Below are 15,964 nucleotides of genomic sequence, written 5' to 3'. Positions count from 1 at the left end.
CTTCTTCTCTGACAGATATATTATTATTGTTTTTTTATCCTTAGAGATCTTTTATTTGAATGTAATACTAAAAGGGGATCAGAAATGTTATTAGGATTCATCATCTGGGAAGCAAGAATGTCAGTGCAGTTTCTTTGCTAATGCATTCTTAGATGTAGATTCAGTAGATAATTCACTGGATAAGTGAAAACCTTGACCTGCTGTTTGTGCTAGAGAGAGGGAATCACCAAAGTCATCCTCTGGGCACTTTGTCTCTACCAAATTTCATAGCCATCCATCTGTTAGTTTTTGACTTCAGTCTGGACCAAATGGGCGAACCAACTAATCCACCGATATAGCCATTCGACAACAATTCATTTTACATTGCAAAGTAAATTTTAATGACAATCTCTTCCATGTCTGTGCCAAGAGTTGTTACTGAGATTGTGCTCTTGAATCCAGGCTTTTCAAACTATGAGCCACAGTCCCATTCATGGAAAAATCTCTTTCTCTGCAAGCAGCGCCTGGCCGGTTTTTGGAGATTATTTTGTCAACTGCTGCTTTCAAGCCAAGGTGAAGAATGAACCTTCAGTCTCAATGCACTTTGCAAAATTTGTTTTATTTTTCTGAACAAGAGGCACAACACAATGCTTCACTTTGCAAAACTAATTTCAACCTGACATTTTCTGCATCCCTCCCTGTCGCACAAAAGACAAGTTGTTGCTTCAGCACACCACCAAACTCAATGTGTTTTATTGTATCTCTAGGATTTATTGAAGATGAAGTGCTTTTCTGTTTCTAACGCATTTTATACATTACTGCATTGTCTCAAAGGACTGTAGTAATGTCTCACACACTGAACTGTTGTGCTTTCTCCTGTTCTTTCTCTTTATCTTTCTCTCTCACTAACACACAAGTTAGATTAAAGTCCTCATGGGAACTTTGCATTGACTTCCTATCCTTAACTGTAACCACTACTTACTTTACTTAGCTTAACCTTAAACTACTTTAATAATTTCCGAGGGTAAGTCCCAATTATGTGCGTGCAAACAAGTTTTGGTCCCCATAATATAAGTAATACCAGACACACAGGTACAGTCATGAAAGTGAGGCTACTGCAAAATTTTAACAGGATGTATATTAGCTGAACGCTGTGCGCTCGGTGAACACGTCTCCCGGATTTAATAGTCACTCGTCTCCAGTACTTTAAAGCAGCTGAATTTGTCGCTGCTCGGTCTGCTGTGTGCACACTGAGCTGCCAGGTTTAAAGTATGAACAGCAGCAGCTTTCACAGTGGGGCTAATCCTACTCACAGTGGCGTCTGAATGGTTTTGTTTTTAATCTGTGAGTTTTGTGGAACTGTGTGAATGTGTGGCGTATATTAAGTTAACACCACATTTTTATCTTAGTCTGGTGCCTGACAGAGAAACAAAATGCACTCCAGTGAAAAATGTTCTTAATTCATACATCCTGGAGAGCAGCTCCCAGCGTGCTGTACTTTATGCGTCACTGAACCCTCTGCCCGAGTGTCTGCTGATTCTGCATATCTGCTTCACTGTGGCCAGTACTGCTGGCCTCTTCTTCCCCTCCCTGCCCGCAATAAACCCCTTAGTTACACTGTTCCACTCTGCAGAGTCATGCTCAGTTGCTTCCCAGTGCCTTGATGTTCATCGCACAATACACCACAGAGCAGACGGGAAAACAGAGGGGAGGAGGAGAGGGAAGCTGGGACAAGATAACAGTCAACACCTACAGCACAGCACACACATTTAAAAGTTGTAGACAGCTTACACTATAGAAAACAAATTTCAAAGTGTAATCTGCAAAACTGTCACCTTACTGCAGCTAACAAAGTATGTGAGCCGAAACATGTTTAGGTCTTTTTATACAGCTCGGTATGACTGGAGATACCATCCTGTTCCATCAGACAGCCTACATCTTATCACTCGCTGCACTAGAGCACTGTGATGCAGAAAACAATCCAAAAGGGGATCTGGTCTGCTCTGAGTCTGTATAAAGTTGCATCAATAGTTAGTGCTGGTGCTCCTGTGGTGATGAAATATCGCCTATTCTCCCAGGTGCTTCTTGTTAACATGCAGGGCACGCTGAGCATGGATGGAAATTACAGTGGATATTGTGCATTGCGAGCACATCAGCGTTACAGTGATTGAGAGTGAGTTTCAGTTGGACTGACTCCCTGTGTATAACCCCAGAATATAACTTTGGAAGCACTTTTATGTCCCAGTGGGGCTGTTTCGTCCCCACTAAAATATCGGCTTAAAAATATAAACCCTGCATATTCATGGCTCTTAAAGGTTATTTCTATAAATTATAGTTTGGAAAGAGCAGCACAGTTTTTGCTAAAGCACAAAGTTCAGCGATTTGACAGTATGAAAGCTAAAAAGCAGAGCTCTCTTTGAACCTACATACCATAAATCAAGTGTGCTTGCAGGTTGAGACACTTGACTCCAAATGTGCTTTGGTACCAGTTTGTACCACAAAGGGTGTGATAGTGCCACGAGTTTCTAAAAATATTTGCAGGGTGTGGGTATAAGAAAGGAGTTGGCTTTAATTCAAGTCACCAGATCGCAAGAGTCAAACAGAGATGATAATCAACTCTCCCTAAGAAAAGGCTCTTTGTGAAGCCTGCTGAGGAATACGTTTATGAAATGCGTGTACACTATGTCTGTGCTGATGAGTGTGTTAACCAAGCAGCCAGCCATCACAGTGACATCCGCCTCAGCGCCTGCTTTGTACACATGTCCCATGGTAATATGTCTTCATAGAGCTGGTGGTTTGTCATTAGCTGCTACTTATGTTGAAGGATTTGTTACTGACACCAAACTCACTAGGGCCGATGTCTGAGCTCCCACGTCAAACACTTAATGCTCTCACAAAGGTCTGTGGTGAATATTACACAAGCCTGCTGTGATTTTGCTCCCATCAGCTTGTTGGATACCTCTCGTCCAACTCCAGTTTTCCGTTCGACTTGTCCTTTCGGCTTTTTCTTTTGTGCACAAATACAGTCTGTTAGAGCTGCAACTGATTATTTTCACAATTAAAGAATTTAATCTACAGTATAATTAATTCTGTCTTCACCTTGGCCTCTTGTTTGTTCCATTCACCTGTTCAAAACCTAAACTGGTTAGTCATGTAATTCTGTGTACTTTAGAAACCTTTTTGTGCCCATTTTTCACCTAATTTCTGCTAATTGAAATCACTGCATATGCCAAGTGGAAAAGTCTAAACCACTTATTCAAAACACAGACAAACAGCAGAAATACATAAAAACTAACTTGCAGGGACATGAATTAAGGGGGCTGCACAAAGATTAATGAAGCAAACTTCATTGATTTAATGAGAAGTTAGATTCCCCTGTCATGATATCGTTGTTATTTGTTATACTACACAGCCTTATGTTGGTTTATCTGTTTACTTGCCCCTTTGCATGGTGATATGTACATGCACATTGAGAGCCACTGTACCAGAGTCAAATTCCTCGTGTGTCTGACACACCTGGCCAATAAAGCTGATTCTGATTTTGTCTGCCCACTTGAGTGAGTTGCAGGCTACCAGACAGAGCAGAGATCAGAGGCCTTGAACACAGACTGTAGATCAGAGGAGCATGCTTTGTCCTGGTTCACAACCGTGTCAGACCAGCAGTTATGTCAAGCCATTTCTGCATCACAGCTCTGTCGGCTTGGTCGGAGCTGTCCTCCTCAGACTCGGAGAGACATGCTCAGCGTCATTAAACAGCGTGCAGCTCTCCCCTTCAGGCTCACGAGTAGCGGCCATGTGAGCACAGTCTGAGCGTTTGATGTGAGGGGGAAGTGAAAAAGCCCATGAAATGAGGCAGCAGCAGTTTTCTCCACACAGGAATGTCTAACTTGGTAACATTTCGTCTTGATATGCCTTTGAACTCCCAGCGTTGTTTACCTGCACAAACCCTTGTTAATGAGTGATAGTACTAATACCTGCGGTCTCAACTCAGTGGCTTGGCTACAATTAGAAACCTGCTCTGAAACTGAATTCTGAGCATCAAAGTGGCTGACAGTGATAATGTATTCAAAATCTATCACCCCGTATTAGAGCAAATTTCAGCCATTTAATTCCCTTCTGTCTCATTTGAGTTTTCTGAGCTATGTGCTGCCTGCCATTGTGTTTTGGCACAAAGACACACCATGGCTCTAGCTAACTTTCATTCGCTCTGAAAGACAGGTACAGACACTCCCTCACAAACAGCCCTAATTGGCTGCAGTCCTGTCACCTGTGCCGCCTGTATCCCCGGCTCTTGAAAGGCACTCTGGCATGCAGCCTCTGGATTTTAAGTTGTCTTACTGGAGCTCACGCAGGTCTAACAAGCAGTGTTTATTCTTGCTCTGTGAAAAGACGAGAGGATCCTTATTTCCCCACCTTATATCAACTGATGCTTCTCTTCTGTCTGCCAGTTGTATCTTCAGAGTTCATCCTTAGGCTCACTTTCAAGCTTTTTTAGTTGCTGTTGAAAACAGCCACAACAAACTCGCAGTCATTTTTTTAAACAATCTTAAGTGTTCAGGTGGAGAAATGTGTTGAATAATTGGAAGAAGTATGAGTTTCTCCAACAATACTCCTTACAAGATCACAATGCAAAGGCAGCACTGTATTTTGGTTTAAGTAAGCTTTTGTCTTTGTCTGCAGCTGCTGCTGTCGCTCTCAGTAATGCTGTCTGCCTCCACCTCCGCATCTCAACGTGGCATGTCCACGTCTGTTCTTATCAAAGTAATTTTTAGGGAATATTTGAACTTTATGGCTCATCTGAGTAGGTGAGGCACATTGCAATAAACCAAGTACACCAGTAAAATTAATCAGAACACAACGACTCCTAGAGTGCACGGAACAACAACAAAGTATTAGTATGTAAGAGGACCCGAGGGTGGGTTTTTACTTCAACTTATATATGGCTGTTGAAGGATTTCACTGCTTTCTATGCTGCTTTTATCTTTTAGCTTGTAATTGAATTAAGCTGTTATTGAAGAGTTATAGTAGATGCCAACATTAAATCTTTCAAGCAATCCGTCGCCTGACACTTTATCTTTTGTACAAGCAGACATGTACCTTTTGCCATTACACACACCATTGCATCTAATATTCACGAGAGCTGCCTCTTATCTGTAAATTAATTACCTGTGCGTGAACCAGTGTGTATGCGTGTTTGTCTTGGATGAGTGGAGGAATTTTACCGAGCTATAATCCTTCGAGTGGTTTCATCAGGAGGCCTCAGGCAGTTTATTGAAGGGCCATCGGAGGCTTTTATGTTCATCCGATGGTTCAACACTCCCTCCGGGAGTTGTTTTTCTAAAATCTTTGACTCAAAGGATGACAAGAGAAACCTGGATCGCTCAGTACTGATCTCTTTGTACCTCTCACTAGGTGGCACACTGATCAAAGTTATGCTAAATCAGTGGAGGGCACTTTACCCTGGCTTTCTCTGCTCTATTAAAGACCCTATTCTAATTATGCATCAGTGACAAGACTCAGAGAGAGATCAGAGATGATCTTTATCTTGTTATTCTTTGGAGATAATTACTACTGTTATGCGTGATATTTGTGGAGTTGTCATACTGATGAAAAGGTTCATGTCGATGAAACTTACATTTTTTTTCCCCCCTTGGCAATAAATCAATTATTGGAGGTAATTTGTCTTTTAAGTGTGTGATGTTTTGGATTCGTTTCCCTGAGATAAATTAAACGCCTTACAATGTAGGGCAGTAAGAGATGCACACGTCTTTGTCACCGCATCACTTCCTACCAAATGTACTGTAGTTGCTCTCTCTCTCTCCTGTCTCTCGCTTTAATTTGGCGCAGTTGCAGCATGTACCACAGCTACCAGGTGGTGGCAATGTTGCTGTGGGCAAAAATGAAATCCCTACCTGCAGCTTCTGCCTCCACCACACTGGAGCTTCAGGCTGTAATGCAGAGTCAGTTGTCACAGTGAGTTGCAGCTCTGTCCATCCTCAAGGGTCTTCAAGGATTTTACCTCAGCTGACTATTTATGGCCTTTCTGAAAATTGTCAAAGGAAAATTTAAATTGTACATCAATGTATTGTTTGTATATTAGAGTGTGCTCAGAAGTTGGTTTGAAAAATAATCTGTTAAATTATTCAGAGTGAAATGTCCCTAATAGCAGAGAGAACAGTTTGACCTGTTAGCCAGTAGATGGCTTTCTCAGATGTGCAAGCTGCAAATTGCATCATTATCTAAGGATTTAGGATTCATATGAGAAGTTGTTTGTGCTAAGCTTCACTGTAATGCCAAAAGTGTGTAGATGGCCCTGTTTGCATCAGCATGCACTGTTTGTCTGGGGCAGTTTAGGACCCTTGTTTCCAAATATAGAAACATCGGGTTATCTCTTGACCTCTGTTGCTTAGATTTTTTTGAATTCTTTCTTTAATCTATCTCTCTCAAGCCCCCAAACCATATGGAAGTGCAGCACTAAATCGTTGAAGATGCTGTTTTAAGACATTTTGATAGTTTCAGTAGAAATGATTACCTGAGTTATGTCTGGAAGAGTCTGATTGTGGTGCACAGAGCTAAACTGAACTTAAATAACCGCTGGTGCTTCCTTGAGTTGTTTTACTTTTCATATACTGTAGGTGTGTTATGGAGTAAATCTGTAGGCTCATGTGTATGAGAAAGGTATGATAAATATGTGAGGTCCCAGAAAGGTTTCACTTTTCTCATTGTATCTAAAATTTTTATGTTTCCTGGGGAAACTGCAGGGAGAACTGAACACATTGTGAAGATGTTTTCCTCCAGGCTGCCCTCGAGGTCTTACCTTTAACAGCATTTACTTGTTAATTAAACTGAATAGCAGATTAGAAAATTAAGAACCTGTTTGAGGGGAAATTAGTTTGTTTCATTAGCAGCTGTAGCCCCTTAAGAGCTAAATCCACACTCTCCTCCAAACACCCCAGTTATGGCCTGAAATGGTTACAGACTGTTTTCAGAGTTTAATCTCATGGCTTTGAGTCTGAATTAGTTTTTATTTTGGATTTTTAATTAAATGTACTATAGTGTGTGTACTATGAAAACATATTGCGGTTTTATTTTGTAACATCTGGTCATGGAAAGCACAAGAAGTGGCCTTCTGGGCTGGTGGTTGGTGAGTAGTTTTGAGATTAATGCTCACGGTTCATGACAAATAAATAAAATGTGAAAATCTGTTTGTTTTTCACAAATCTGTGGAAAAAGTCAGATCTGAGTCACTTGGAGTGACCAAATCAGATACAAGTCACTTCAGCATGTAATGTGAATGTAGCCACAGATTTTAGTATCTAAGCAAGCCAAAACATGCCTGTCACATCATTGGCACTGTGGAAATGAGAATAAAACATGGAGGGATCCTCTCTCACTGGCCATAAATAGAAGAGAAGCCTGGCAGTCTGCCTCAGTTCCTGTCCCTCTGATTGTTTGGGGCAGATTCTCTGATTTCTCAGCACTTCACTTCTGGGAGAATGGGATGACACAGAGAAACAGAGAACCCATGTAGTTTGTTTCCCAGAGAGGTCAGTCTCTAAAGGCGCTGTCACATATTTCCAACTTTGCCCTTAAAGGCAGAAAACGCTGGGCTCACACAAAAGCCTTTATCTGCTGTGCATCAGAAATGAGTGGACACTAACCAGAGGGACAGAATCAAATGCTGTTTGAGAGAGTGTGCAAGCAGGACACTGGAGTGAAATTTCGAGTCTTTGCCATTTATTGTTTATGTGTGTGTGTGCCTGATTTTACTCACATTGTGGGGACCAAAACCTGTTTACACACTGACATTGTGTGGATTCGACCTTCAGTGCATTTTTCAGACCAGATGTTGGTCCTGGGAATGTAAATCAATGAATTTCTGTGTGGTGATTCAGTTTAAGGTTAGGGTAAGTCTACAGGGAATTAATGTAAATCAATGTAAAGTCCCTGCGAGGAATGAAAACCTGTATGTGTCTCCCAGACATCAAGATTCCTGGAGCATGCTTACAATGCTCTGTATTCTTAAGGTTTAACACACTCTTTTAACATGAATGCTATTGTGATTTGTTCCACCTTTCAGAGATACGGTATCCTGACATTCTGAGATGTTTTTGGAATTTTCCTTTGGGAAAGAGAGTGCGTGTCCAATTTCTCAAGAGAACTGCACCACACAGATTATCAGCAGGTGAATTGGACCTTTCTGCAGACAGTGATGCAGAACAGTGAGGCAAACAACAAAATTACAGGCTTGCGTTGGATGCTGTCAGATGGATTCAGTTATTTCTGTGCAAAACAAACTTTGCTAAGCTATAACTGATCTGTCCAAATCCTCGTGTTTGAATAAACTTGCACTTGGTTTTACAGTGGCGCATTTTTTAGCTTCCATCCTGAGGAGTGTGAGACATGGTGTTATACCCCTGGTTTAGGGTTTTGTCCCTCAACAAGATTGTGTTGTATGTTTATCTGGCATCACAGCTATTGAAATGTAGCTGAGCTCTCCCTCCTGGGATTGCCACAGGATCTTATAGACTTCCTCATCATTTCATCTAGCTGTGGACCTTCTGGGCTCCAAGTGTGAAGTTCTTGGAGCTTCCTGAAATTGCCTTAGCAGAGGCAGGCTGCTGTTACTCACCGACTAACTGTCAGTCCCCAGAGTAAGCGGAAGCAAAACAGCTGTTATAGTTGTTTGTCACCACACTTCCTGGTGGCACAGCTGACTGAACTCATTTGAATATATCTGACCATATTACAATCACCTGTATTAGAAAACAAACTTTAAAAAAACTCCCTAAATTTACAATAATCTTATACAGTAACTGAAATTGATGGATTTTTTTTCCCCAGAGGAGGCAATTCATTTTATGAGAGAGCTTCATATCCACATTATGCTCTCCTTTCATAAGGACTGCCCAGGCTGACACCAACATGCCTCATTAGAGTTCATTGTTGATGTTGTTTTGCTTCTGTGGGAGGCTACAAAGATTGTAATGAGCTGTCCACATCTCACAGTCTCCAGCAGCTCTGGGCCACCTGTGTGTGGGAGTGCGCTAAAAAAAAAAAAAGATATATATGGATGTGAAAAGATGGGGAGATCCTGTACAAGCACAGATGTTGACAAATGTTCCAGAATAAAAGAAATCAATAACAGTGACAGACATTTTATAACAGTGTACAATAATCTGGAATCTCTTTATTCATCTGTAAACATACAGAGCATTATTAATCTCTAGTAAAGTAACTTTATTTATAGTATTACATAGTGACAAGCTGAGAAAACCAGCTGACAGTGTTGATACTGTGCTGTCTGTAGACCATAAATAACTTTTCAGAAGAAATGTAATATTAAATAATATTTACACAGATTTACAACGGCATACATGGACTTTCAATGCAAAGGAAGTAAAAATTATGTTACAGGTAAATATGCTGTACTCTGGTTTTATTTCTTAAATATTTCTGCTGTCTTTGTTTGTAGAAGTAGCAATAGAACATTTTTTGCAACCTTGATATTTTTATAATATTTGCAGTGATTATAAGTAAATATTTGTACAATTTTATATTTGTGCATTTTAATTTTCTGGCAGGTTTATACTCTATGATTAAATGACTTACTGCTGTTTGTACTGACAAAAGGATGGCAAGAACGTGGTGAAAAGTTCAAAAAGGAATGCACAGACATCAGAATTACACAGATTTCTTAGTATTCCCTGATTTTTCTCTCATCCACATTCTCCTTTCCTGACACATTCTCTGTGTTGTTGCATTGCTCAAGTTCACTGAAGGTGAGCTTCACCCACCTGCTTTGAATATTTGTGCTCGCCGTTGTATTTGATCAGGGATGTGAAAAGCTGGTTTTGACATTTCCTCACTTAAATATTCTCAGATGATGGGGCTATGAGATCAGTAATGGTGAAGGCTCACACAAGTACAACTGCTGTCAGCTCTGTTCTCTAAAATGTGACGAGGTCAGTCAGAGATGTCAGCAGCCCGGAGATGAATGTCACAATTGTTTGTAATTTGACAAAGCAGAAGCAATTAGTTTTTTTTACAAATTGTTCAACAAATGCAGCACTGTTTTATTCTGTCATATCTGTCTGATGCTTGTGGCTTTGACCAGGAGCTGTGGCGGTGTGGTTGTAACATGGTATGCTGACATATTGAGGGTAGTCAAAGTAACATTGCTTTTACAGAAAGCCACCCGCATGCGCCATCATGTAACACGATGTGTGACAGAATGTACTGAATGAAACCTGAAAGTCGAGCAGAGAGGATGCTGTGTCTGCTCACAGTTTGACAGCGTGTCATTTTCAGCAGCACTGTGCGCCATTATCCAACGCATCTGACCGTCCTTTAGGCAGAGAAATAGACTTTGTAAATGTAGAATGTGAAATTACAACCCAATCACCAAACCCTGTGGTAACATTATTTCTTCACTCCACAACCTTCCCTCCCTGCGCTGATTTGATGTACGCCGTTCTGTCTGCAGGGCTGCCGTGTGCTCGTAAACATGCTTTTTTTCACCGGGCCCCTGCAGTTCAAAACAGGGCTGGGAGGTGTGGCCGTTAAGCTGTCATCATTCTTGCTGAATGTCTGACCTTGGCTGTCATTGGTGTGAGTCACATTTTGCATCACTATCATTTAACTTGACTTCCTCATGGTGCTGAGTCTGTTAGTTAGTTAATTAGTTAGTTATTTGATAGAAAAAAGTTGACAGTGGCTTTTATAACTAACAAACGTTTTCATCTTTTTAAATATGATGATCTGTTTTAAATCAAAATGTAAATTAATATATTTGAGTTTGGGTATATTTAATTAACCTTAATTGGTCTCTGGGAAACTGTGATGGGCGCACAATTCTTTCCAGATTTGCTGATTAAATCCCACATTGAGTTTTCCCATTTCTTCCTTATGACAGTAGTCTTTATACTGGATGAAGGGAGTGTTTCACATCACACGAGTATGAACCAGAAAATCCCTTAGACAGGGAGGAAACAAACTTTAGAGCTCTTCGGCCGACATGGCAGTAGAGGAAAGCACAGACCGACTGTCATGGATGTGTTTGTGTGTTTTTATCTGGTTTTACTTTTCTCTCACCCAACTTTTTTTTTTTTTTGCCTCCTCTGCAGCGGTGCAGTCTCTCAACAACCTGAACGACCAGATCGCTCAGTTCATGGTGACCAGACCTTGTACCCTGGCTGACGAGGATGAGACCTTCATGCTGGGAGAGAGGGACACCTTGAGGAAGTCCATGACTCTGATGAGACACCTGCTCATGGAAGCTCAGGTCAGCCTTCGCCTTCTCAGCAGGGTCAAAAGTCATTTAGTAGATGCAATAATTTAATGTTCAACCCAACGGTAAGAAATTACTGTAATTGCAAGTTGGATAGAAACTAATTTCTGTTTGATAACAGGAAGTACAAGAAGACCTTTCCATAATTATCTCTATCTCAGACATACAGTGCAGGTTTAAAAATCACATGTTTTTATAAGGAGACTGAAGCAAACTCTCTCACACAGACAACCTACAAATGTTGGCTTTGGCAGGATTCTAGAAATACCTTAAGAATGTGGGTGAGAGTTGTCAAACAGCTGTCTGGGTTTAGAAGCAGTTGGTACGCACAAATTTCGGGGGCTGTCAGGAGAGATGGTGAATGAATATAATACATGAGAGGCACAAGCTGGGGCTACTTTCTCGGGACTGAACTGAAACACTATTTAGGCCATTACATTATGGAATAAGATTTACAAATATAATTAACAACCGAGTGGCTAAAACATGGAAAATGTGGAGGCTTAGGGACGGCTCAAGACCACGGTAATTTAAACCCTAGCTACCTACAGCTATGGATAAGTTCAACAGGAGCTTTTCATTATTGAAGCGTGTGTGAAACTATTCCCCTCACACTTTCATACCTGCAAGCATTTCTTTATGTTTTTTTTCTTTTTTATATTTTGTTTTAAACTTTAATGAAGTGAAGAAAAATCGAGATGCACTGACACGTCTCTTTCCCCCACTGTATGTCAGTATGATTTGCTGATGAGGGTTGAATCCAGAGGGTGTTCATCTCGCCCACAGCACAACCAGTCCAATACTGTGAAAACTCTGGCAAGTTCTGGGATTGTGAACAACTGATGGTTTAACCGGGCAGGATTTATTTCCTACTGTTGATCCCCAGAATCCATAGAGAGAAATGTTTGTTCCTATTAAATGACCTTTGACACATTTTCTATGCACTGTTTAAAAAAATGTCTTGAAGATTTATACAAACTTATCAAAACAATAAAATCACTGCTCTTCTGTACTTCAGATGAGATGATAATACATCCTTATAGCGATGCAACAATTGCTCTTTTCTTTATATTCCCTCTACATTTTGATGAATGTTAAGTGAATTTTGACACGCTGATGCATTCGGGTCATCCATTACCCCTCTCGCAGACATATGTGATGGATATGGAGTCCCCTGCCATTCTCCTGGAGACATTTTCTCCAACGCAGTGTCATTGATTAAAGAGAAGGTAATTCAGCAAAAGGCCATTGCTTTCACCTCAGCTCCGTTGTATGCAAGCTAGAGTGAAAGATTGTTAGCCTGCAGTCAGTTTTTTCTGTTACCCAGGAATATAGCATTGGGAGGTGATGGATGAGTGGGAACTTAGGCTGCAGATAGAGTGCAGATTATTTCCCTGAGAAGCTGTACTAGGGGGGGAAAAAGTTTTCTGGTAGTTCAATGTTTAAGTGAAGTGCTCAGACACTAGACAGCCTGACAGATTCCCCCTTCCTCTTGACCTTGTGTTGGTACACCCACAACCTTGACATTTTCTAGATTCTTTGTCAGATAACGGCCTCTGTCAGCTGAGAGCTTGTAGCTGTGGACTGTCAGAAGACAAAACAGATCATCAGGGGATACTGACATGTGACTGGCGATTCCTGTGCCACCACCAGTTCTAACAGAGAGTCTTTGTATCCGAACTGACAGCATGTCCCAAATAGTCCATAATAATTCTAAGCAGGTGTTTAGTGTATCATGTGCTCATACTGGAAAAGTGCCAAAATGAACTGAGCATAATAAATGTTTTTGTGTGTGCGTGTGTGTGTGTGCTGTCAAAGACACTATCATCCACAATACAGTGCACAAAAAAAATGGAGCCGTTAAAATGTGAATGTTGGTGTGACAGCTCCAGAAAAGCAACTACAATCAAGGCAGTGACATTCCAAAGCCACAGTTTGATTGACATTTGATGCTGCATGTGTTTTACAATGCCCTGTCACAGTATGATGATCTGTATGCTACATAGAATTTAGTATTTAGGACGTGGTGTGGTGGACTCTGTTAGGACTGAGCTTTAATTAACAGTAGAATATTAAGTTCTGCATTTCCAGACACAGTGAACCTGTATTTCTGTTGGTTAACTATACACATCTGCCCAGAGGTGAGTTCTGAACTGTGAGCTCTCTGGATTTAGAGGTGAACGGGAGGTGGGGCGAATATTTGTAGGACAGAAGTGAAATGTAGCTGAAGCTGAAACATTTGACTGTCATCTGCTTGGTCTTCTAAGATAAATCTATTGTAAAAGAGGTATAAAATATCAAACAAAGAAAACTGATCATTTTAATAGTTATGAATCAGGATGTCTTGTACTGCAGCTCCTCCTAAAAGGGGGGGAGAAAAAACAGCTTAGAAAAATAAATACACTACACCTGTTATTTTGAGATACATTTAAACAACCCTTTTTATCTTCTGGTTCTCAGTTTCAGGTTGTAGCTACAGGTTGACAACATTAATAAGGCTGCCATTAAAAAACGTTTCTGCTGACACTGTCTGACAGCATCAGTTGTTTCAGCAAATGCCTCAAAATAACAGGCATTTATAGTCGGTTGACAGATTTTTCAATCCCTCAAAAACACTTTGATGAATGATTGCCGTGTGTTACAGCGACGCTGTACCTCCAAGCATAAAGTTTGAGCTTTCAGACTCCGTGTCATCAGTCAGACACCAGAAGTAGAAAATAACTGTATTCAGATTATGCATCTGATGTTTTTGTTCTCTGAGTTTCAGAGGTCAAAGTAAAGCGTGATCCCATCATGGAGAGTAGTTTTCTCTCTGTCAGAAGGAACATAAAATTAGTCCAGCCCTCCTCCTTTTACCTACTGTTCTATTCTGACTGCTATTGTCTGTGCAGTTCAGGTGAGGCCATTTACCAAGAAGCTCTGATGTCCAGTATTCAGTGCTGCCGATTTTACTGCTGAACAATAGAACAGCAAATTCACCGAGGCTTCCTGTCAGTTACGAAACCTTGATGTTTTGCATTTTATTAACATCTTATGAAAACATTTTCTAAGAACAAATGGTTTCCTTTTTTCTGTGGAGTGAAAGCATCATCTGATAAATTCAGCATTAAAATTTCAAGTCCATGGTCAGTAAAAGGCAGAAAATTAATTTAGGGAAGATTTGAATAGTTTCTCTTTGAATGCTGTCCCAGAATTGATTGCCTCATTTGTCATTTGCACAGATGAATTATTTATGTCCCCAATGCTGTGCTGGGGGAACTAATCAAATGCATTTCAGTGGGTGGGGAAGCTGTGAATTGATGTAGCGGAACGTTGCACTGCGTTAGCTACTTTGGCCGAGGAGTCAGCAGGGCTTCAATAACGGTCTGATGACAGTGTGACAGAGGAGATGTTGTACAGACATAACTGTCTGTTTATTTAAAGTCCGAGTCCTTTACTCAAAGTGGTTCAGTTCAGAGCAAATACACGGCTGAGCAGATCAGTAAACACAGAGCAGCACCTCAGAAAGTCGATCTGTGTAAGTCTGAACAAACAGGAATTCTTCACCTGAGGCCCATCATACAGTGGCTTTCAACAGCCTTACTAGATAATAAGTGATTGGTCCACATTGTGTACAGGATGTTACATTACGTCAGATCAGGTAACTAGAAGCAAAGCAAGGGTCAGTGACAGTGCTGTGTCCATGCTAACATGCTAAGCTAAGATGGTGACAATGGTAAAAATGATACCTGCTAAGCATCAGCATTTTAACCCCATCATGGTGAGCATGTTAGTACTGTGACAGCAGCATTCAGTTCAAAACACCTGTGTGGAAGAAGTACTTAAGTAAGTCCCATAAGTAAAATTAACAATACAATAGCATAACAATAGTGTTACAAGTAAAAGTCCTGCACTCAAGATGTTACTTAAGTAGAAGTGCAGAAGTATTAGCATCAAAAAATACTTAAAGTACTAAAAGTGAAAGTAGTCGTTATGCAGAATGACACATTTAACATTAATGTAAATTGTGAATGAGAACAGTACATAAATCATGATTTGATTGTAATTACTGGTGCATTATTGTGTTCATTACATTTAATGTTGCAGCTGGTAAAGGGGGAGCTAGTTTTAACTAGCATAGCTCTGCCACCAGCGATCAGGAATGTCTTAAAATATCGTATTTTTTAAAATTAGTCTGGTTCTGAAAAGTAACTAGTAACTAAAGTTGGAAAATAATTGTAGTGGAGAAAAAGTACAATAGTTGCCTCTAGAATACAGTGAAGCTGATTTATGAAGTAGCACAAAATCAAAATACTCAAGTACAGATACCTCAAAATTGTACTTAAGTAATTGTAATTGAGTAAATGTACTTAAGTACTTTCCAGCACTGCCTGTGTAACAGTACAGCCTCAGAGGTGCTAGCATGACTGAAGACTCTTGGAAACTTCAGTTTTCTGGAAACATCCACTACTACAGCTTAAGTGAAGTGATAACCGACCTACCTACCTACCTTGTTTATTTATATTAACAATTATAATGCAAACGGCACACTTCGTACTCAGCTGTGCATTGTGCATTTCAACTGACAGTTTATTTTTTTGTTTTTCTTTGCAGCATCAACGCCCCAGATGGGGCACAACACAGTAGTCACTGAGCTCAAGAGAAAGCTTTGCTACGTATGAAGAGAAACCAAACAGAAAAGTTTATGAGCTAGAA

The 15,964-nt window shown here is 40.5% G+C and overlaps 1 protein-coding gene across 4 annotated transcripts in view; it reads left to right on the top strand.

Annotated features, from left to right (window-relative positions):
• The window catches only part of kaznb (kazrin, periplakin interacting protein b), a 98,355-nt gene that overhangs the window by 6,013 nt on the left and 76,378 nt on the right, over positions 1–15,964 (top strand). For all 4 annotated transcript variants that reach the window (XM_020598061.1, XM_020598060.1, XM_020598062.1 and 1 more), the window contains one exon: positions 11,106–11,263. In XM_020598061.1, the coding sequence (XP_020453717.1) occupies positions 11,106–11,263 (158 nt within the window). The remainder of the gene's footprint in view (positions 1–11,105; positions 11,264–15,964) is intronic.

The sequence above is a fragment of the Monopterus albus genome, unplaced genomic scaffold (assembly GCF_001952655.1).
Source record: "Monopterus albus unplaced genomic scaffold, M_albus_1.0 scaffold36.1, whole genome shotgun sequence".
NCBI classification, from domain to species: domain Eukaryota; kingdom Metazoa; phylum Chordata; class Actinopteri; order Synbranchiformes; family Synbranchidae; genus Monopterus; species Monopterus albus.
This window is presented reverse-complemented; position numbering and strand designations above follow the sequence as displayed.